The sequence below is a fragment of the Borostomias antarcticus genome (genome assembly GCF_949987555.1).
Source record: "Borostomias antarcticus genome assembly, chromosome: 12".
Lineage (NCBI taxonomy): Eukaryota > Metazoa > Chordata > Actinopteri > Stomiiformes > Stomiidae > Borostomias > Borostomias antarcticus.
The window spans coordinates 5,909,641-5,931,879 of NC_140245.1; the positions used below are offsets into that span (position 1 = coordinate 5,909,641).

The following is a 22,239-nucleotide window of genomic DNA, read 5'->3' on the forward strand; positions in this document are numbered from 1 at the left end:
CTGAACCCCAAAATCGTTCATGTGTGGCACGGTGCCACGGTACTTAGCACTGTAGTGTTGCCTCACAGTAAGGTCTCGCAGGCCTTTCTGTGTGGAGTTTGCATGTTCTTCCCGTGTTTGCAAGGATTTCCTCCCAAAGAACCCAATATGAAAAACATGCAGAAGAACAGATGCTCTTCAGTCCGGCCCCTGACCAGGACTTGGACTGAGCACCTGGACTTGGTCCCCGGGTGCCACTGACGAGGCTGCCCACTGCTCCTGGCTGCCCCTGGAGGACAAGCTTGGATGGGATAAAGACAGAAAACAAATTCCACCAGAGACCACTAAAGATGTGTGTTTGTTGTGTCACCCCTCACTCACATGTGCTGTGTGTGGACCCTCGAGGTCCAGAAATAATAATTAATATAGCTGCAAGCAGCAATAACGGGGCCAAGCGCAACGAACGCATCAAAGCCAACGAGGAAAACACGCCATAGTTACATTGGAGCTATGCATGTGAGCATCTATGTCGCCTGACCAGGTGAATCAGGTCAAATTCATGCAACAGTATCATCATCACCATGATCATCATCATCATTATACAACTATGTCAAATGTTACACTAAATGCCTCTCTCACACAGACTCCCACAAAGTCACAGTTCATTTATAATGGCTCTACACAATATCCAGAGTCTTAAAGCACACTTTAAAGATGTACACACACATCAATTCTTTATGAACGCTGATAGCATTTGTGTAACAGAAACATGGCTGGCATCTGCCATAGCCACATTTGAGCTATGCATGTGACTGTCTTTGTCACCTGACAAGGTACATCAGGTTAAATTCATGCAACAGCATCATCATACAACCACATTCACAGTTTATTAATCTGATGATGTCAAGTGAGTGTCAGGTCCTTTTAAGCATCTCAACACATTTCTTCTATTTTGGGACATATTTTTAGGACCTATTTCTCTGCATGTCGACATCCCACATGGCCATTCTCCAGGCCTTCCATCTGCCTGGGAGACCCACCTTTACCATCAGGTCTCACTGCAGGGATAGCTTGACAATTCAGCAATCTGTGAACAACACTCACAATTCTTGTTTCTCTCTTAACCTCACAGTTTTCAGAAGAATGCCCCTCTCCTACCCATACATTTGGTGTAAGTAGGCTATGTAATTGAAGGTCTACATTTCCATCCAATTGACCTGAATGACTACTGTCAAACTAAAGTGGAGTCCATATGCATTCAATTGGAGTGATCTTGATTATTTCAGTTAAACAAGCACATTCTTCATATAAGAAGAGACGACACATTGGTTTAATTCTAGCAATGAAAATACAATGAAAGTGCAAGGGGGCCCCTTTGCACAACAATGCTTATATAAATATCAAAATGTAATCTGACAGTGTTGTGCCCAATTAGTAAGTTGTAGAGCATGCCATCAGCTACGCATACAAGCATTATGAACCCCATTTAGCCACGGGGGGCGCTACAGCAATCAATTGCATTTAAGCCACTTTTAAGAATTTTGGCTTGTTATAGCGCCACCCTTTGGCCTAACTGCTTCATATTTCTTCAGTTACCTCAAGATATGCTCTGGTACTACTATATCTGTTTTCGGAAATACCATCCAAGCGGTTAGGCCTGAACAGGAAATTAGCTCTCTAGCGCCCCCATTTGAGTTGATCGGGCCAATAATGCATGGATAGCCCCAGGGTATATGTGAGGACGTGCTTGCAATAATTTGTGGTGTTCTGTACAACCCTTCAGAAATTATACCACTTTATGTAAAAAGCCACGCCCTCTGCAAACTTCATTGGCTCATCATTTCTTTTTTTTGCAACTTTTCCAAAATGTCTCGAGATGGAACTTTAGATATTGCTCCTGACGTGTGTACCAAGCGGCATGTGAATCGGTCAAACTTTCTAGGAGGAGATAGATTTTAAGCATTTTTCAAAATTTGCAAAATAGCGGATAATTTCCATAACCGGATGTTATAGGTTCTTGAGGCAAATTTGTTCATCGTGAGGACACACATATGTCGGCAAAGTCGCATGACTCTATGTCAAACGGGGCATGAGATATGCCTGTCATATGTCTTTGAGAGAGTGATGGCTGGCTTTTCACTAAAATGCTTATATCAACATCAAATTTACATCTGGTAATTAAGAGTCCAATGAGTAAGTTGTAGAACATGAGATGATCTACCCATACAACCATTACAAAACCCATTTGGCCACAGGGGGCGCCACAGCAATCGATTCCGTTTTAGCCACTTTTAAGCATTTTGGCTTGTTATAGCGCCACCCTGTGGCCAATCTGCTTCCTATTTCACAAGATACCTCAACATATGCTCTGGTACGAGTGTAAAAAGTTTCAGAAAAATCGGCCTGGCGGTTAGGCCTAAACGGGAAATGAGCTCTCTAGCGCCCCCATTGGGTTTGATCGAGCCCATAATGCAGGGCTAGCTTCAGTTTATATGTGCGGACATCCTTGAAAATATGTGTGGTGTTCTGTACAACCCTTCAGAAAATATACTCCTTTATGTGAAAAGCCATGCAAAGCCACGCCCTCTGCAATCTTCATTGGCTCATAGTTTCTGTTTCATTCAACTTTTCCAAAATGTGCCAATATGGAACTTTAGATATTGCTCCCTAGATTCTGTCTACCGAGCGTGATGTGAATCGGTGAAACTTTCTAGGAGGAGATAGATTTTAAGCGTTTTTCAAAAAATTCAAGATGGCGGAAAATCTATATAACCGGAAGTTATGGGTCCTTGAGGCAAATTTGTTCATCATGAGGAGAGACATATGTGTGCAAAGTGTCATGTCTGTAGGTCAAACGGGGCCTGAGATATGCCTGTTCAAAGTTCGCAACTTCAGTCGGCTGCTATAGCGCCCCCTATTGGCTAATCGATCTGGGTCGTGCTCCATGGACTCAGCACATCATCCTCTACCATCATGCAAATTTTTGTAAAAAGTTACCACTCCGTTCTATAGGCTGCCATTGACTCCCATGGCGGAAGAATAATAATAATACCATCAATAACAATAGGGGCTTCGCACTTTGTGCTTGGCCCCTAATTATGTGAATGCTTTACATTGGAGAGTGCTAAGGGAGTACTTAAGTGTGGGTGGGTGTTACTGTCTGGTTGTTTCCATACTGTAGCCTCCAATGCTATTGCATTCACAGTACTCACAGTCATATTCTGTCAATATGTAAATGTCATTAGCCATGGTTTGTTGAGAAGTGTCACAGCATGGTGTGTAATTTGTATGATGCATGGGGATTGTACAGATTTTAAATATATGTGCAAATTACTGGGCTACTGTCAATGTTTGACTCCTCTCTCTCTCTGGTCACAGCACTACTACTGACTTCACAGAGAGAAGGGTCGGTTTAGGCAGGTTGATAAACAGCAGCAGAATGGCATCTGTTCGCTATTTCAAAAAGTCTCATTGTCTGCAAAAGTGAGGATGCATCCCAAGTGCAGTGTGCACCATTGAGTTAACCTGACGCTCGCAAGGTCAGGTTGGTTTCACGAGGCAACCATCGAATGGCCATGCAACATGCAACACTGGCTCTGCACATTCCCTGTTTGCATCGTACCTGACGGACCGCTCCTACCAGGTGATATGGAGAGGGTTGATGTCGGAACCACGTAGTCTGATTACAGGGGTTCCACAAGGATCTGTCCTGGGTCCTCTCCTTTTTTCCCTCTATACTATATATCTGGATTCTGTCATTTGCTCGCATGGCTTCTCCTATCACTGCTATGCCGATGACACCCAGCTGGTCCTGTCATTCCCCCCTTCTGATACACAAGTGGAGACACGCATAGCTCTGTGCTTGGCTGACATCTCGGAATGGATGGCAACACACCACCTCATGCTCAACCTGGACAAGACTGAGCTGCTGTTCCTCCCGGGGAAGGGCTGCCCGCACCGGGACCTGGCCATCACCATTGAAGACACAGTGGTGACGCCAACTCGGACTGCGAGGAATCTAGGTGTGACCCTGGACGACCAACTGTAATTCTCTGCACTTATCACATCCGTCACACGCTCTTGCAGATTCCTGTTCTACAACATCAGGAGGATTCACCCTTTCCTCACTGATGAAACGGTGCAGGTGCTCATCCAGGCCCTTGTCATCTCCTGTCTGGACTACTGCAACTCCCTCCTTGCTGGGGCCCCGGTGTCAGCCTTCCCTTCGCGGTTCCCTACATTGGCTCCCTGTAGCAGCTCGCATCCAGTTTAAAACTCTGGTACTAGCCAACAGGGCAATGAAAGGAACAGCTCCCTCCTGCCTCCAGGCCATGGTCAAACCCCCTCCTGACTGCTACGCTCGACTATCTCAGGGGGACTGGTTGCTCCATTACTCCGAGGCCCCTGCAGTAGGTCAACACAGTCACGGCTCTTCTCTGTCCTGGCCCCACAGTGGTGGAATGACCTGCCCACTGACCTCAGCACAGCAGAGTCGCTGCCTATCTTTCGCCGCAGGCTCAAAACTAATCTCTCCATTAAGTACTACCAGGATTCTCTCTCTTAATGACCTATTGTATTAGATTGCTATTCTTGCAATTTGCCGTCAGCACTAGATTATGCTCTTAGTCACTTGTTTTAGAAAGGACATGCACTTGTGAGTTCTGGCAAGTACTACTACATTAGCTTTTCCTACATTAAATGCAATTATTGTAAGTTGCTTTGGATAAAAGAATCAGCAAATTGACTGTAATGTAATATAGCAATATCATCTTTTCCTGCTTTCAGGTTGGGCATAAGACAGAATTTCACCACTTCACCACACTGTGTCCTAGGCCAGCGCACCCTACTAAGATAAGCGTCCACTGCTTTTGGACCTATTATGAAAAAGTAGCTTTTTCAGTGCTTGTGCACATATACATTTGGGTCTCTGATGGGCCTTCTAACACACATACTTTGAAATATGACAACCCAGTCATTCTATTGTGGGCAAACAAATTATGGTCCAGTCATTTCTTTTGTGGGCAGCAACATTCTGAAAACATGTGATTCAACAAGCCGTTCAGATTTGAAAGAAAAAAAAAAAGTTGGGGAAAAATGATTAACTAGCCATTCAGAAACGTCCTGCTGCTTTTGCATTGTTTCAACTTCTGGAGGCATGGACAGAGTGGGGCCAGGGAGCAGCGGGTCTTGCTACAGATAGAAATGGCATGCCCAGAACAGGAATGAAGCAGAGGGGTATTAGAGGAATGCTAGAATGCTTGCTTAATCTGAGTGGTGCTTTCAGCAAAAATATTCAAAGTTTGATGTTTTGTTGAAAGGAGCATAATAGGGGTCCTTGAGACTGTATACAAGCAGCCATTACTCCTTTAGAAACACTTAATGAGCTGTGAGCTATTAGCCATATCTGACAGTACTCCCAACTATATTTAGATACACTAGCCTTTTAAATTCATATCAGAATAACACAATTTTAAAATCTAATTCTTATCAGAATAACACAATGTGGTCTTGGTCTTATCTGTTGCCAGTGGACACTCGACTCCCAGCTCCCAAGCGCAAGGTCCACATTACCAAAAGATGAGGACTTCATCTCTGGTTTGTAACTTCTCACAATGGCACTCTGACCATACATCATGTAAGTGCATTGTGTTGACTCTGTGTATAAAACACACTATTCAAATAAAGTTTGATTTGATATCTTACCAGTGGTGCTTAAAATTAATCCACACAATGAGAATAAAAGTGCATTTTTATTATTGAGGGTTTGCCCAGATGTTCCTATGGAGGGAAAGCAGCAAGAGTCCTTCCTCTGTGCTGCCAATCAGCAAGAACAAAGGACATCAAATGTCCGTGAACATCTCAATAGGTCCCTCCCACTGTATAAACCAATTTCCAAAAAGGTCAAAAATGCCTAAACTGCTTTCATTTGAAATGTCCTTCTCAAAGTTATAAAAATGAAACAGCAACAGTTCGTAATAACACCTATATAAAGGCGATAAAAAAATGTATGCCGTAGAACATACAAGTAACAAAGCCCCTGTAAAGTAGAGAACATGTCCCAGTGATGAATAGTCTCTGGGTCAACTGGAGGAGTAGCTTGCCTTTTCCTTTATTCCACCTAGCTCTCTCCGTTTCTCTCTCTCTCCCGCCTCCATTTCTCCATGTGGGAATGAGCTGGGAGGAGCCGATGTGCAAGCGCTGGGATGTCGCCGCTACCTATTGGTCAGACGGGACAAATGGCTCGCTGGGAGGCGTGTCCCGCAGCGCCCCTCTTCTTTCTGCAGGCGAGGGCTAATCAGACTCAGAGTCACTGCTGTCCTCTGAAGAAGAGCTGCTGTCGCCTGATTGGTCGTCATCCTCATCCTCATCGTCGTTCTGTACACAGAAAAAGAGTTTTCACCCATTGGGATACAGTTCTAAGCTCTACGGTAAAAGCACCAAAGTCAACAACAAGTCTTAAGAACATACCACTGTCTCAGAACAGGTGATCACCAACTTACCTCGTCGTCATCACTGTCAGTGCTGCCTGATGATTCATCATCGTCTTCAGAATCCGACGAATCAGTCTTGTCGTCATCATCATCAGAGTCTGATGAGTCCTGCTGAATATCACAGGGTCACTCCTCTCCCTCAAATAAACACTGAGTAACAGTATAACATATTCACACAAACATATGAAAGGACATAAAATACACAACTGTGCACATATAGTACATACACAAATACAACGCAACACAAACATCTTGAGAACAGCAAGTTAGACCAATGCAAGAAGCACTAACATACACAAACACAGTGAGCCCACACTCCCACTTCAAAATATATTACATGTAGACTACAAATCACACACAACCTAATGATCATCCATGCACATGCTACCACCTCCAAATCGGTGTATTTGTGTGTTTGAGATTGTGTTGCAAATCTGCATAAATTAACATAATCCAGTGTGTGTGTGTGCGCGTGTATGTGCATACATGCATGGGGTTGAGAGAATCAGACTCAACGAGAGTGGCGCATTACCTTTGCCCGATACGCCATGGCCCGCTTGCCCACCCCGACCCCCGTTACTGCGGCTCTGGCACCTACCGCCTTCCCCTTGGCAGTCACACGGATCTTAGCCGCCGGTCCTCGCGCTTTAGTTGTGCTCCGGCGTTTCTTTGTGGGCAAAGGAATGAAGAGGGTAGTACAGAAATATAATAATTGAACCTCAGACTGAAACCTCAGTTTAACATTAACAGGATATTTTAGCCATTTTATTCCAGATGCAGTTGAAGTCAGCATAAGGGCCAAGTAAGGACTGGCTCACTGCTAGACTTTAAGACTAAGTTCAGATTGGTGAGAGAATTTTCATTAATGTTGAAGTCAGCATGAAGGTTACGTATGGCCTTGCTCACTGAGGGAGTGCTAGAATGCTAATTTAAAAACTGCCCAACAGATTTATATAGAAACTTTGTATGTAGTGAGGTATTGACAGTGAGTTGATGTGCCAAAGGGCGTTGAGCACGGTGTAGAAACGGCTGAGATAGAGGTGGACAGATCTGTGGATTTTGAATGGAAGTGCAAAACAAACCCTACATGTAACTAATAGTAAAATAGTGAAATTAATGATCATACTGTGAGTGGCACTATTACTTACTGTGGTGGAGAACTCTTTATAAACAGCTCGTTCCTGAGGAGAGAGTGACTGAGGGAGGAAAGAGTAAGAAAGGCAGAAATAATGTGGGGGGGGGGGGGGGAGTAATAAAATAATTAGTAAAGTAATAAAGACTAAATAATGAAAAATGCACCCTCATTCATGTCATCTGATTTGCAGCCAAATACTCTTTGCACTGTGACATCCATAGCTAAGCTAAACTACAAGAAGTGAAGTGAGGTAATATTTGAAGTCATTGAATATGAGGGTTCTTTCCTTGCGACCTCTGGCCTACCTTGACCCACGCCTCCAGCTCAGCCTTATACTCGATCTGATGCTCCTCCACCAGCTTCTTGTACTTGTCTTTCTGGCTCTGGCTGAGCTTGTGCCAGCGTTTGCCAATCTCCACCATGCGCTCCTTCAAGCTGAAGTGGTTTAGCTCTCCGTTGGTCAGCAGCTCCTGGGAGAACATCTGGTAGCCGCTCCTACAGGGGACGGAAGAGATTAGAGCGCCATCGGATTAAAAACAGGAGGAATTACAATGTACAGAAACCACCCACTTGCTCCTATGTAACAGACGTTGAGGGCTAAAAGGAGTGGACAGAGAAGAAAGAAGTCTATAGATGAACGTACATTTTCAGATGAACACCAACAAATAAAAATGGCATGGCTAGACAAAGGGAAGCTACTGACAGTTATGTATGAAAGACAATGAGGTACAGTGTGTTCACATACACTGGTGGCTTCTTGGGCTCCCCGTCGAATTTTGGTTTCCTCTGACCTTGTCCAGATTGGGGCGTCCTCATTTCCAACAGCTCCCTCTGTAGGAGAAACAATGTCATTACGCTCCAGGCAGAGTAGAACCCCACACTGAGACACTTCACAATGCATGAGATTCATGAATTTACAAATGATGGAAATACAACAATTGTCAATAAAATGCAAAGTCAAACATACGGCACACAGTTTACATACTTCAACAACAGTGTGTATAACATAGAGATACGGCAAACAAGTGCGTACACAGACAATGTCAAGACGTTGTAAGATGGTCGGAAGCAGAGGAAACAGAATAAGAAAGAAAAGCACAGAAAGTACAAAATGCATCAAGTCAAGGGTGAAGGGGGGAGGGGAGAGATGGACCAGAGAAGGAGTGAGAGAAGGAGGAGGAAGGGGCAGACGACCAACATTTTGACATTTCTTCAGCACACTGGAGAAGACAGCGGTCAAAACGTCTGGTCACTGACCACGGGCCGGTACTGAACCTCGTATCGCTTCTGGTCCTCTGCCGCCTTCTTGATCCACGGGATCTTCTCTTTTTTCTCCATGTTCTTCCAGGATGACTCCATTGCACTCTGGGCTTTCTTTCGGTCACTCTGTAAAAGGCAATAGAGAGGTTAACTCTCCAGTGGAAGCAAACTTCTTAAGTTTCATCTCTTGTCACTCCCTAAAACTGCGCAACTCCCTGAATTATTCTGTTAACTGAGCCGTTGAAAGAGTTAATTGCTTACATAAAAAAAACAGGGTGAGTCAAAAGTGATACTATACGCCCCATCCCTCTCTATTCTATCACTTTTGAGAATCTCTCTCTCTCCCACCCTCTCACCCTATACTTTGCCAGGTAGTCTCCTATTACACTCTGCTGCCACATCTCCTCTGCGGTCTTCGGTGTTTCGGGGAGTTTTGTCCTCTTCTTATCTTTCGTTAGACCAGGATGCACCCAGTGTTCCAGCTCAGGCTCCCGACACCGTTCCTAAAAGAGTAACGGAATAGAAGTGTGGAATTGATGTTGGCGATTCTCTACAAGTAGTTTACAGAGCAGGACATAAACATTTCCTGCAATTTAGTGATAGCTGAGTTCTCATAGCCCAAGTTCCAAGAAGCACAGTTCTTAGGACAGAGCCCACCTTTCAGTGTGGACAACACAAGGTACACAGCCATTCACTCTCAACTCTAAGCTTTCCCAATGTCATACTTTACCTACTTACAGATAGCTGACATAAGTTAATTGAACTAGGATTGAACAGGTGATGCTGCCATGCCCTCAATACTCCTAAACAGTACACAGCAAAACGCTTATTTAAACAATCAATATCACATAACAGGTGACATAGCTTTGCTTAAGACAGAGCCCAACATTCCCAAAGACTGAATAGATTAGATGAACATACCTGGGCTTTTTTGAGACCCACCTTGGAGGAGGGGGACTTGGCTCTGTGAGGGCTGCCAGCGACCCCCATGCCCAGCCTGGAACCCCCCAGCTTCTCCTCCGTCAGCACGCGATCCCTCTCCTCTTCAGGGAGGCTCTGTAGAAGCAGCGCCAGCATCCACACTTATTACTATGTAAAGCTTACTATGCAAACTTATGGTAAATTATGTTTTGAAAGAATGCTTCAAATTTGTATGTGAAAAAATGATTTATTTCTACTCACCTCAAGAAACCTCTGAAGGTCAATGTCGTACTGCTTCTTTTTCTATAGGCAGTTAAATGGGTGAGGAGGAGATAAAAGAATCAACCAGATTTGTGAGTAACAATATAATAACACTTTGTCACAGCAGTCAAACCAAACTGCTTAAAAGCTCCGTCATGCATTCTAAAGTCACGTTAACATTAAATTAAAACTTAGCAGCAAAAAGGCACGGCTAACCCTGCATAGTAAAGAAACACAGCGGCGCTGTTCCACTTTCAGACAATAAATAAGTCTGACCTGTTCGCAGCGCTTCTGGAACATGTCCTTCTCTTTCTGCGTCATCATCTTCCATTGTTTGCTGCACAGCACCATGCGCTCAGTGCTGGGGACGTCCTTCATGTTCACCATCAGCTCAGCGCAGTACAGGGAGTAGCCATTCCTATGGACCACAACCTAGAGTCAGCTCACTCATTTCATCCAATCTAATTTAATACTGCACTTGGGATCCAAACAGTATGGTGTGATCCAATCTGAATGATCGATTTTGGTTTGGACCTCCTTAGCAGTATGGCTCAGATCTTTTAACTTGAAATTAAGTTTCTTTAAATCAAATTTTTGTTGTGTTTAAGTATTAATAGCATAAGCACATTCTTTATTATCTGTTACTCTAAAGCTGGGTTCACATACAACAGCTGCAACAAAATGCTAATTTTAAATTTCCATCTCATTGTGAGTCTTTCCCTAAGACTTGACGGGCTGAATCCTGAAATGCTAGTTTTAAAACTTTAAACGTTTTAAATAGGCAATCGAATTGTATTCTGCTTAAAACTGTCTCAGCTACTGCACGGGAACCCGGCTTAAGTACAGTATGTAACATGTTGACATCTCAAAAGAGATCAATTCAATTCATTACCATGTTTAGCCAAGACTTACGGCGGTGGTTTAGTGGGTCTGCCGTCAAACTTGTCCTTGAGCTGCCGCTCCGCTTTGGTGAGGACGGACTTGATGTGCTCGTCGGCGTTCACTTCCGGGTGAGCTTCATGATAGGCTCTCATGCTGCCCTGCAGAGACAGACAAAGGTTCAGCCAGGGAACACCTGACAGGTGACACAATTATCAATAGAAATAATAATAATTTAACTACAGCGTGTTACAGTACTGGTTGACTCGTCATTGCAATTGATTCATGTCTCATCAAAATGCCCAATAAGCTTCTTGGGAGTATAAAAGATAAGATTAACTTTAATAATGCCTGGGGGAAATTTGGCAAGTAGCCACGTAGCAAAATTGTGTTCTGATGGCCTTTACGGTAAAGGTAATTGTTTTCCTTGCCATGACGACTGATCTAGGACATTCAGAAATACAATGTCACCTTAATAGTGATCCATCTTATTTCCAACACGTAGGCCGGGAAATGTCCTCCATGTTTATCTTACTGTGAATGTTCGCCATATTCTCCCTGCACTGGTTGTCAAGTAAGGGCAAAAGATGTGGACGTTTTTACATCCTCACAACAACTCTCCAACAGTTGATAGCGGGGAATATAAACCATTGTTGTTATTTTTTCTAGAGAATGCTTTCTCTCTGTCTCCTTATCTCTAATTTAACTTTCTAACTATCACTTTGACGTTTCTTGCTCTAGTCCAGCCCTTAAAGCACTACTCTTTGCACCAGATGATTAGTTAAATGGAGTCATAGAAAAGATTTGAACATGATTTGAAAATAATACACGTTCCAGTTTTCCACTACTCCCCTCAGGCTTAATCTGGATTACCAATTTCTGGGTAAAACAACTGAGAGCCAGATAAAACATCTTACTTCAAAAAGATACTTCCCAGAACTAGAACCAACTGAATTTTATTTAACATGAGAAGGTCTTCATCTTTCACCGTTACCTCATATTCTTTCTGTAGTTCCAAGGCCTTGCTGATCCACTTGAGTCTCTTCTTGTCTGAAAGCTGGGACCACTGTCGTCTCAGTGCCTCTTTGAGCTCCTTCGGGCTGACCTGGCAATCCCAGAAGCATACAATTATGATAATCCCTAACGTTAACTGATTCACTTTTACATTTAAGTCCGTCTAGGTCCACACCGACAGCCCGAACACACTGGCTCTCTTGTAAAAACGTTAAAGGCAAGCGCTCAATGGTTTGGTATTTTGTTCCAAGTGTCTGGGAGTCCATAGGTGTGTCTGTCACATGGGAAGAATAATTGAATGAGTGTCATCAGGAAGCCAAGTCAATCAGGATCACTAGTGGCAGCCTACACACCCCACGAAAAGTGGGGGGTGCCTCATGCCCCAAGGGCATTTCCTATTCCTCCTAGTGATGGTTAAGATGCCCCCCCCCCCACATTATGTGTTATCTTATATAATTGTTCCATCTTCACAATCTCTTTGAGCCACTGCCCTCCGGCAGGAGGCTGCGGACCACCCGGAACAAGACCTCACGCCACAAAACACGGCCACCTGCCTCATCAACAAGGCTTGTGTTCCCCTCTGACTCACCCCCCCCCCCCTCTACTGTCCCATCGACAATACTTGCACATGACCGCTGACTGTACTGTACATACAGTAGCTCGCACCGCACACACATATCACACACGCTGTAAACATCACACACACATTACGTTCTGTACACAGTACTTACTGTACACACACCCATCGCACTGCATTTCGTATTTGTGTTGTAAATTACTCCTCATTTGCACTGTCCTGTCTTTGCACTGTCCCGTCTTGTCCTTGCACCCTGTCTAATGTCTCCATCAGTGTTATGCACCACTGACCGTAGCAAATTCCTAGCACAGTATGTTGTAAGCTACCTGGCAATGAACCGATTCTGATTCTAATATCCACACTCTTAACAATAACTAACTTAAAAATGTGAGTGGCATTGCACCATTGTGTGCGCGGCCCAATAGCTTAAGCTAGATTACTTTATGGCTTTTGAATTTGACATGTCAGCATCTGTACAGTAGCTTTTTAAATAAAGGTACAATGGCATAAAAATAACTGTTAAGAACAATTTGATCTCCCACATATCACTTACATCAGGGTGCAGTTTCATGTAGGTTTTCTTCTCATGGTTGTACCACAGTTGCTGCGGTGTTTTGGGCTTCTCAGGGAGGTCTGACTTCTTCCTCTCCTCTATCAACTCTGGGTGATCCTCTCTGGGGGTCAACAAGAGTTACGATGGACGCAGAATTAATCAAATGTGATTCACTTTAGCAAATTAATTCAAGTTGTCAACACTAAAGGTTCCATCCGCAACAGCAGACTGGAACTTGCACTATACCCTAGGAAATTACGTTCCCCGGTCTGAACTGAAATGCATGCAATGAATGATAGTGCAAATGTTGCATTGTGAAATGCTTCTTACTTGAAGCGTGCCATGTTCTTCTCAAAGGACTCCTTCTCTCGCTGAAACTCTGTAATGTATTTTTGCTGTTGAGGACAAATCATATAATTAATTGCATTACTGTATGTTAAGTCATTGCCCTCACATGAACAGATTAACTGCAGTAACAAACACTCTTCCTTTAGCAAGAAAACGTTATTAGTTTACTTAAACCAAAGTCGTTGATTCGGTTTTTTAAAAGGATTAATCAAGAGACAACTGAAATAGACTTGACCCACACCTTTTTCTTCTCTGGGAGTTCCTTGTATTTCTTGGATAGGATTTTGGTCAGGTCCAAGTTGCTCATCTCCGGGTGGATCTTAGCATATTTGGCCCGCTTCTCCATAAAGAACCGGAAATATGGAGTAAGGGGCTTCTTTGGGAAGTCAGGGTGTGTCTAATAATGGAAGACATTGTCATTCATGTTGCCATTGGAACTAGAAAATGTGATATTTGCAACCATCTTGAGTATTGAATTTGCAGATATACCCCTCAGAAGAACTATAATGTTTGAAAATAGAATTATTAACAATAATTAGATCCCTTACCTTCAACTTTTTCCCTTTATAAGGATTCTTTACATATTCAATGGCATCAACAATGAGCTCTGTCATTGTCCGATACTTCCGCACCTGAAAACAAAGACAACAGACATTCCTCCTGATGAAACCTAATGGCATTTTCTCCCCTTCACTCCTTTCTCTTAATATATCCATAGCAGAGAAAGATATTTCTGCCAGTTTACCTCCGTTGACACTTTCTGCCACTTTTGTTTGCACATGTCACCAGTAAAGCCCCCGAAGCAGACCTTTTCCCAGTCAAAGTGGGACTCTGTGGTCTTATACTTCATGGCATCCCCATCGGGGAGGAAGGTACGGATCCTCTCCAGAAGGGTGAGACAGTCCTCTTTACTCCACTCATCTGGTATAGAAACAAATTATGCAGGCACATCAGTATGCAGAAACACACACACAGATAGGATAGCAACACACTTTTAAAAAAGCAGCTTTAGATCATAAAGTTACATTACGACATTCTGTGCATTCCCAATTTTCTGAAATGTAGTCTAAATGGTCTTACAAAAACTGCTCTAGCCCCAGTTTATAGTCAATATTTAAGAGGATTAGAATTACTAATCTAATAGGGATATATTTTACAAATATGTTTGTGAATGACACTGTGGTAGCCTCTAGTTTACCTGGCTCTGTCTTAATCCGGCCAGCTTGGGCTGCAGAGCTGCTGCTGCCGTTCATGGTGCAGCTTCTGTGGGCAGGTGAAATAACCTGCTCTCTGGCTGTCTGAAACAAGCAAAAGTGTGAGTCTCCAGCCATAACTACGGTATATTTCATTGACCAGTTTTGAATCCACTTGTCAGCAGCAGAAAATACTGTAATATGATTTCACAGAAAAGGAATGTGACATGTCTCTAATTAAGGTGCATTTCCATCACACAGTTCAGCGCTGTGAACTGTGATGTTTCCATCATCCATGAATTTAATTTACAGCCTATTTAATTTGCCTGCACCTTGGTGGCAAGCAAGTGAAATAAAATATTTCAGAAACATTACAACTAAGCTATGTTTTATAATGCAGCCTAGTACACAAGATAATTTGCATTCCTCTATAAAATAATGGGTCAAGTTTGCCTACACTACAACTACATACAGTGCATGCAACAACGGGCCCTCAAAAGGCGATTACCCAATATGGCAACTACGCAGTTTGACAATAAGCCCTAACAGCCGATTACAATTACTGCTACTCCCCACTATGCAATTAACCATTATGGTGACTACCCTATTGCTACAACAAACCCTCATGAAGTTGGTTTAAACTAAAACTTGGCTACTTCAACTAAAAATGTTGGCTATTACAAAATAAACGAACTTAACTGCTGCTTAGACAATATCAAACTAAAAACAGTATTACACAACAATAAAACAGAATGACTGTCAATAGCAAGAAGAAAATATCGAATATATTTAAATGAAAACAGCTCATAGAGTAGCTAAAACAGTAACTATAATTACAGCTTATATATGATTAGATTAGATTGTAAAATATCTGCTCCGGCGACAAGCCTTCAGCAGCAGTCTGCCCTCAACAGCACACGTTTAAAGAATATTAATCTATATTAGAATAACAGAGCAACACACCTCAGATAAAACATGACAACTGAAGAGCATTAATAGATGAGGCTACACATGCACCTGAATTAACACATTTTGTTAACACATGCAGATTTTGTTAACATATGCACCCAAATTAACACATTGTTTTTTAAGTAGTGTATACTGTACATTCGTTGTTAAGAGATGATGCATATTGCCCTACATAGCAATACCTGTAACAGTGTAAGTGCATATGAACTGTTTTGTAATTACATGGTATTGTGGATTAGCGGTATAGGTTACTACACGTGGAAGAAGGCATGGGATAGTGGGGGCTCTCCAAGGGTAGATAGATGTGGCAAAAGGGCAGTTGAAGGTTGTGGTACCAAAATAAGATCAGTATTGGCATCTAATTATCCATAGATTCCCCTCTCCTCTATACCTTATCTTACCTTAATAACCTAATAACACCGTAAATCCATATAATTGCAAAGCAGCTCCTACCTATAATGTTGTTAATGTAAGTATTGTGGGATGATGGACCCAAAATTTGCCTTTTATCACAGAAAATGTGCAGCCAACATGGCTGGTCTTGACAAAGCTCTATTTTTTCAGCTAATTGATTGACAGCAGTCCAACTGGCCTTATAATTAATACAACTAAAACAAAGAGCCTACATTATAGCCAATATAGCCTAAGTCCCTAGTACTATGATATAGTGCAAATAATCTAAAAGTAGATTTAATTTGACCTCACTAAAGATAAATAGAATGTGGCATGCGACCGTTCCAGAGAAAAGAGGATAAAATGTCTGGAACAGCTTTAACATTCCGTGGCGGCGGCTGAGTCGAACTGCCAGAAACTGCTCGCCTTCCCCCCGCCTGCCTCGCCCAAGCGGTGGCGCAGCTGTGCATCCGACCGAGGCGCTGCTTTCCCGGTGTAGCCTACAGTGTCACCATGGCCCACTCACAAGGTCAAACTTGGGAAACCTCCAACTTGGCAACAGTTTCGACCCTCCAAGTGAAAATCTGTGTATTAAAAAGTTTGCATAACATAGCTAAGCTAGCCTACTTGTTGGAATCGGCAGTAGCCTGGCTGACTATACGACCCCAAGCAAAAGAAACGGCTGTAGCCTAATAACAGACCAAAAGGGTAAACATGCTGTTCACCAGACTCTGCACATCAGAGAAGGATTCAATACCGAGGCAGCCTTTGCACGATCCTAGTGACTTTGTTTTAGTCTTCTAGCAAAGTTTATTGTGGCCACCGAGCGTTCTTTGCTGCCTACCCCAGTAATGGCGCCCTTATTCCGGCAGGAGTCTACACGTAGCTTCCGCTGCACAAATCGTGCTAGACAAAATTTTAGCAGTTTTATGATGAAAATGTAGCCTACTGAAGACAAAGCTATTATGTTGTAAGACAATCAAGTAGATACAATGTAAATTCACCAGCCTGTGGGATAGTCGATGTGTACGTTAACTGGCACGTGCATTTTGTCATTAAATCGCAGTAACATTATTTTGCCAAATGTTTCAATGTAACGATTGCAAAATTACTTTGTTTAAATTACGTTATAATTAACTATAAAGCGTACAGGGCGAGGAGAATACATATTTTCGGACTGGATTAATCAAAACAGGCTAGCCTACATATGCAAGCGGGAGCCTCTGCTTGCTGTCGCCCCAGAGCTCTCACTGAACAGCCGCCATGAGTGTTACAAAGACTCGGGGACAAACGTTTCGAAAATCGGTTATAACGTCTTCCAAAGACGCACAAACACTCACCGTATGTAACAGTTAGGAACCTGCGTTGTTATTACACAGAAAGATGTCCGTGTTAATTATTTTTGGTCAGTTTAAGTGTCTCTTTTTCAGCTGTAAACCCCGGGGAGTCAAGGCGAAACGGATCCGAAAAAAGGAGCGTCTAGTTCGGTATGAAACTCCGCCCAGCGCCGCAGGGGGAGGAACTCCTAAGCAAAATATGCGAGAAAAAATGAGACAAAGGTGTATGGAGAATCAAACCTGTCACAGTAAGAAATACATTTAAAAAATACAAAATTAATTAATTAACAAATGAGCGGTGAACTATACACATGTTTATGATAATGCAGAAATAAATGCACCCACAACAGGACCAGGATGTCTGGACCTAGCTATCCTAGTGCAGATTAATGATTGCTGCTGGCTTAGCCTGGCTAACGGTCGCTAGTAACCTTATTAAACTTATAAATTACTAAACACCACGACACTCGGAAATGTTTTATTTATTTATTCAACTTTATTGTTATTGCAGTGTACAAGTAGACCTACAGGGACAAGGAAAAAAAACAGTTTTTATAAGAATGATCCACACAGTCGCAGCTCATCCATTGTGTTCGTTCGCCGGAGACCGTAGCGTAGGCCTAAATTGGCAAGGAATATGCTGGGTAGTGATAGCCGATGAGGAGTAGCCTTAGCTCATGGTGCGTTCGTTTGTGGTCGGAGGTGGCAAGTCGCAAGTGGCAAAATACCTACCTCCGACCTGTGTGCATTCGAGCTATATACCATTATATCACAGTTACCTAGTTATATCTAGTGCATTCGAGCAACTGGGGGCTGAGAAACATATCCGAATTTGCGACGAGGAAGTGCGAGTTCATGCGGTGTTTTATTTAATCATTCCTAGTAGCAAGTCGCAATTTGCCGCCTCCCAGTTATAAACGAATGCACCATCAGCCCTTAGCCATCCTCTCTTCCCCCGCCTTTGTATATGTTCTCGGCGCCGCCTGCAAGCACTCTCGGCCGGTGTCTTGACGATTTCAGTGTTGAGCCAGAGATCACATAAACATTTGTGTCCGTTCTGTAAAGCAATATTCTCCATTCTTGACGGGCGCTGCCATCTTGGTCATAACACCAGTAGGCTCAGGCCGACCAATGACGTAACTTCATCACGTGTGTGAAATTCGACCAATAGATACACACGGCAGTTCCATGCCATGCCCATAGATCACTGCCTTAAGCGCGCCCCTTCTTCCGGCTCGAGTCTGTAGAGCCCGTCTCCTACTTACAACCCAGACCACAAAGTCCTTGTTCAAAGGTGTCAATGTAGAAGACATTCAGTTTCAGCATCCCAGCAGAGAAATGAAAGGCATTTCTAGATCAGCTTCATTTTCAAGACAACTGATTCCTTCAATATTACAGATGCACTTAATTAAGAGGCAGACAGCTCTAATATTACTTGAACAGGATAATATGGGATTGAAAGGATTTGCATTAGATGGGTCTATGTTGTGTGTTAATTTTCACCTATTGTATAAGAATGTTTGATTTAACGATTTAACCTCAAACTTTGATAAACAAAGCAATAGTCATACCCTAGACCCACATGTGATGCGATTATGACCTCAGATTTGCAAGTCATATCAGATGACGGCCTTCTTTATTGGCTAGAACAAGTATAGTTACAGTAGCCTATTGCATTTAATTGGAAATCATTACTGTCAGAACTATAGGCTGGCATGTCAAACACTTGAATCTTGATATGCTTTTTTGTTTAAAAAAATAAATAAAACATATCAAGTTTCTGCAACACTTTTGCAATATGCAGTCTCTACTTTGCTTATTTCACATCTTGCCTTCACAAAAAATTGCAGCAAAAGCGATTCAATCACTGAATACACCCACATCGTGCTTCTGTTTTGAGGAATCCCTGCTCCATGCATGCAGCCTAGGAGCACTTAAGTCAATGGATATGTCCAAGGTCTGAATAGCAGATTGCGGGAGATGCACACTTTCAGTATTAAGTGCCAGTTGTGAATGCTTATCTTAACTCTAAATACGCCCCCGAAACCCCTATTTCAGAGTATTTACCACTGCTTATCAGTGGTCTGAATACAATAAACTTTTTCAGATTAAAGTTTCCGAAGTGCCACTTAATGAATAGGTCCTGGAGCTCTTGATGAACAAGTTTAAGCAATGTTGCCACTGCATGTCCTGAGTCCTCAATATATTTAGTATTTAAATATGTACTGGGGGTGGCTGTCGCTCAGGAGGTAGAGCGGGTTGTGATCATAGGGTCGGTGGTTCAAATCCCAGCTCCTCCTGTCCACATGTCGAAGTGTCCTTGGGCAAGACACTGAACCCTAAATTGCTCCCAATGAGCAGTATTTGTGTGTGAATGGGTGAATGAGAGGCCATTGTAAAGCACTTTGGGTAAAAGCGTGCAGTCCATTTACTATCTGTATATGGACTGACATAAAAGAAAACATTTGCATACTGCATACATTTTGTCATTGTACACATTTATTTGTACATTCATCGAAATAACCAAATACATATAATATTTTTCAACAGCTTGTTATGTAGCTGAAGCATGTGAATCAACTGGTTCCTAAGAAAATATAAGCATATACAGTATTTGACCTTGTAATATCATCACTCAAATTTTTTACTCAACTTTACATCCCTGTATGTTACCAAAACGTGAGAAAATATTTGCACACTAAAAGGAGTGGGAACGTTAAGGAAATTAACAGAGGAATGTTGAATGTTCATTTTTCTGAATGCCAACGCTGCGCTATTGCTTTTTTTTGTAAGGACATATGACATGACATTAAGCTTAACATTACCCCAAAAAAGCAGGGGGAATTCAGGTCGATCCAGACCTGAAGCTTTTGTCAAATGTTTTTGTGAAAAGTACCATATAAATTCAAATCAAGTCACGACTCCCTCTCAATACTCTAGTATAACTTGAAATTACAAAACTGTGGTAAGATTCTACATTTGTGTTGTAGGCCTACCTTTAAATGTGTTTGTCCACAAAATGCTACTGTATAATATCTTAAACAGTAATGTCAAATAAACAATATTTCTCAAAATGGATATATCTCGTTTTGCAACCAAACTCTTCATACAGGCTACAGATGCATCTCAGAAAAAACATTAGAATATTATGGAAATTTAATTATTTTCTGTAATTTAATTCAAAAAGTGAAACTTTCATATAGGCTATTATAGATTCATTACACATGAAGTGAAATATTTCAAGGCTGATTGCCTCCATGCCACGCTCCACGTTGATGCAGTAATTTGTACAAAAGGAGCCTGTAAGTATTGAGTGTATAAATGAGCATACTGAACATAATGTACAATCATAAAGATTAAAACTAAAAAGGCCAGAAATGTTTCACTTTGTGTAATGGATCAAGAATACATGAAAGTTTCACTTTTGAATGAAATCACGGAAAATAATGAACTTTTTCACAATATTCAATTTTTTTGTGATGCACCTGTAGTATGATTGATTATGTAATTTACACACAGATTACACCTATATTTCTAAATAAATAAAAAACATTGTGCATATGATTATGGTAGTGTCACAATCACAAATGGGTTTTTTTACTAAAGAAAATTGGATTCCGCAAAAATACACTGCTTGTTTGGTCTTTTGCTGTATGCTACATATTAATTAACATATCAATGAAACGTGTCCACTGTTTAAATAGTGTAAATATTAGTAAATAGAAATGGCAGAATAAAAAGGAAGTGAAGGGAAGTATCAAAAAGCAATCAGTGATGTTGAAAGCTGATACAAAGTAGCCTAACTGATAAAAGTGTCCAGTGTCAAATTTAAACAGTGCTGTACCTTTATAATTCTTCTTTTTGGCATAGTATGAGACTATCAAAGCTTCAAAGACTACAGTATATTACAATTTTATAACTTGGCCACAGTTACAAATGTAAAAAACAAAACAAAAAAACATTTGAAGCATTTATAAACAGTTTATAACATGTGAACTGTGTTTTTAATTGTATCATGGGTTCACAATATTTTGATTTGCTGATGTCATTTATAGGCTGAAGTGGGTTCACAACCCCGTTTAGACTTGGTTTTAGAATGTGTTTTGGAAGATCAGATTCAAAGTGGACAGCGAGACACATCATCGTTTACACCTGTGTCTACCATGCGTCTCCAAATATGTCCATCTGACTACTTGTGTTCATATACACATATTACTACATATTCTTCATGTAGTAACCATAGTCACTCAACTCACTCCTGCCTGTGTGCGTGTTGCACAGCTGTTCCATGTAAACAAATCAATAATCAGTCGTTTTGACTTTGAGCAGATTGAAAAAAGTGAGCATGAAAGAACCCAACTTAAAGGTAATGCTGAGGATGAAATATGTCTTTGTCCTCTTATCCATTCCACTGAGACTGGTTTGGAATTTAGTCCTGACTAAGATGGCAGAGAGCCATGTATTAATATCAATCATCAGTCTCTTAGGCCTCATAACTCTTGGTTTCTTAGCGTAAAAAAAAGGTGGAATTGTGCCTTAATATTGGAGGAGCTATGATGGATTCTATGCAAAACTGAATAATAATGAACATAATATGCAGCTTACATAAGTTCTATGAGCACAATGATGAGGGGCACATATATGGCAGGGATTGCAAAAATACAGCCAACAGTTAAATTAAGTGCTTGGCTAATGAGGCGTATATCTTTACTGAAGCTTGCATAATAAAATAAGGTGCACTCCCATCTAACTACAGTATATCCATATCATCTACACTGTAAAGACAAAGTGGACATGGGCACAGTGTCTCTAAAAAATGCAAAAGATACAACCCACACTCCAAAATGCAAAATATAGAAGAGAAACATTTGGTACTAACTGTAAGAAAGATTCAAAACAGTTAAAAGCTAAATAAAATAAAAATTGAAC

At 41.8% G+C, this 22,239-nt stretch overlaps 1 protein-coding gene across 2 annotated transcripts; it reads right to left on the reverse strand.

Moving 5' to 3' along the window:
• Positions 1-5,735: 5,735 nt before the first annotated feature.
• Positions 5,736-17,454, reverse strand: ubtfl (upstream binding transcription factor, like). Of its 2 annotated transcripts, none has more exons than XM_084446567.1 (20): positions 17,314-17,454; positions 14,617-14,716; positions 14,164-14,339; positions 13,967-14,050; positions 13,660-13,815; positions 13,401-13,465; positions 13,071-13,191; positions 11,921-12,031; positions 10,960-11,087; positions 10,324-10,465; positions 10,048-10,089; positions 9,808-9,921; positions 9,222-9,368; positions 8,863-8,991; positions 8,351-8,436; positions 7,911-8,100; positions 7,619-7,666; positions 7,003-7,137; positions 6,480-6,581; positions 5,736-6,354 (listed from the first exon to the last, which is right to left on the reverse strand). In XM_084446567.1, the coding sequence occupies exons 2-20, from the start codon at positions 14,669-14,671 to the stop codon at positions 6,271-6,273; spliced, it is 2,115 nt and encodes a 704-aa protein (XP_084302693.1). In that variant the 5' UTR covers positions 14,672-14,716; positions 17,314-17,454; the 3' UTR covers positions 5,736-6,270. The 2 variants fall into 2 exon arrangements, with proteins under 2 accessions (XP_084302693.1, XP_084302692.1); XM_084446566.1 differs by having other exon boundaries at positions 9,787-9,921.
• Positions 17,455-22,239: the final 4,785 nt, after the last annotated feature.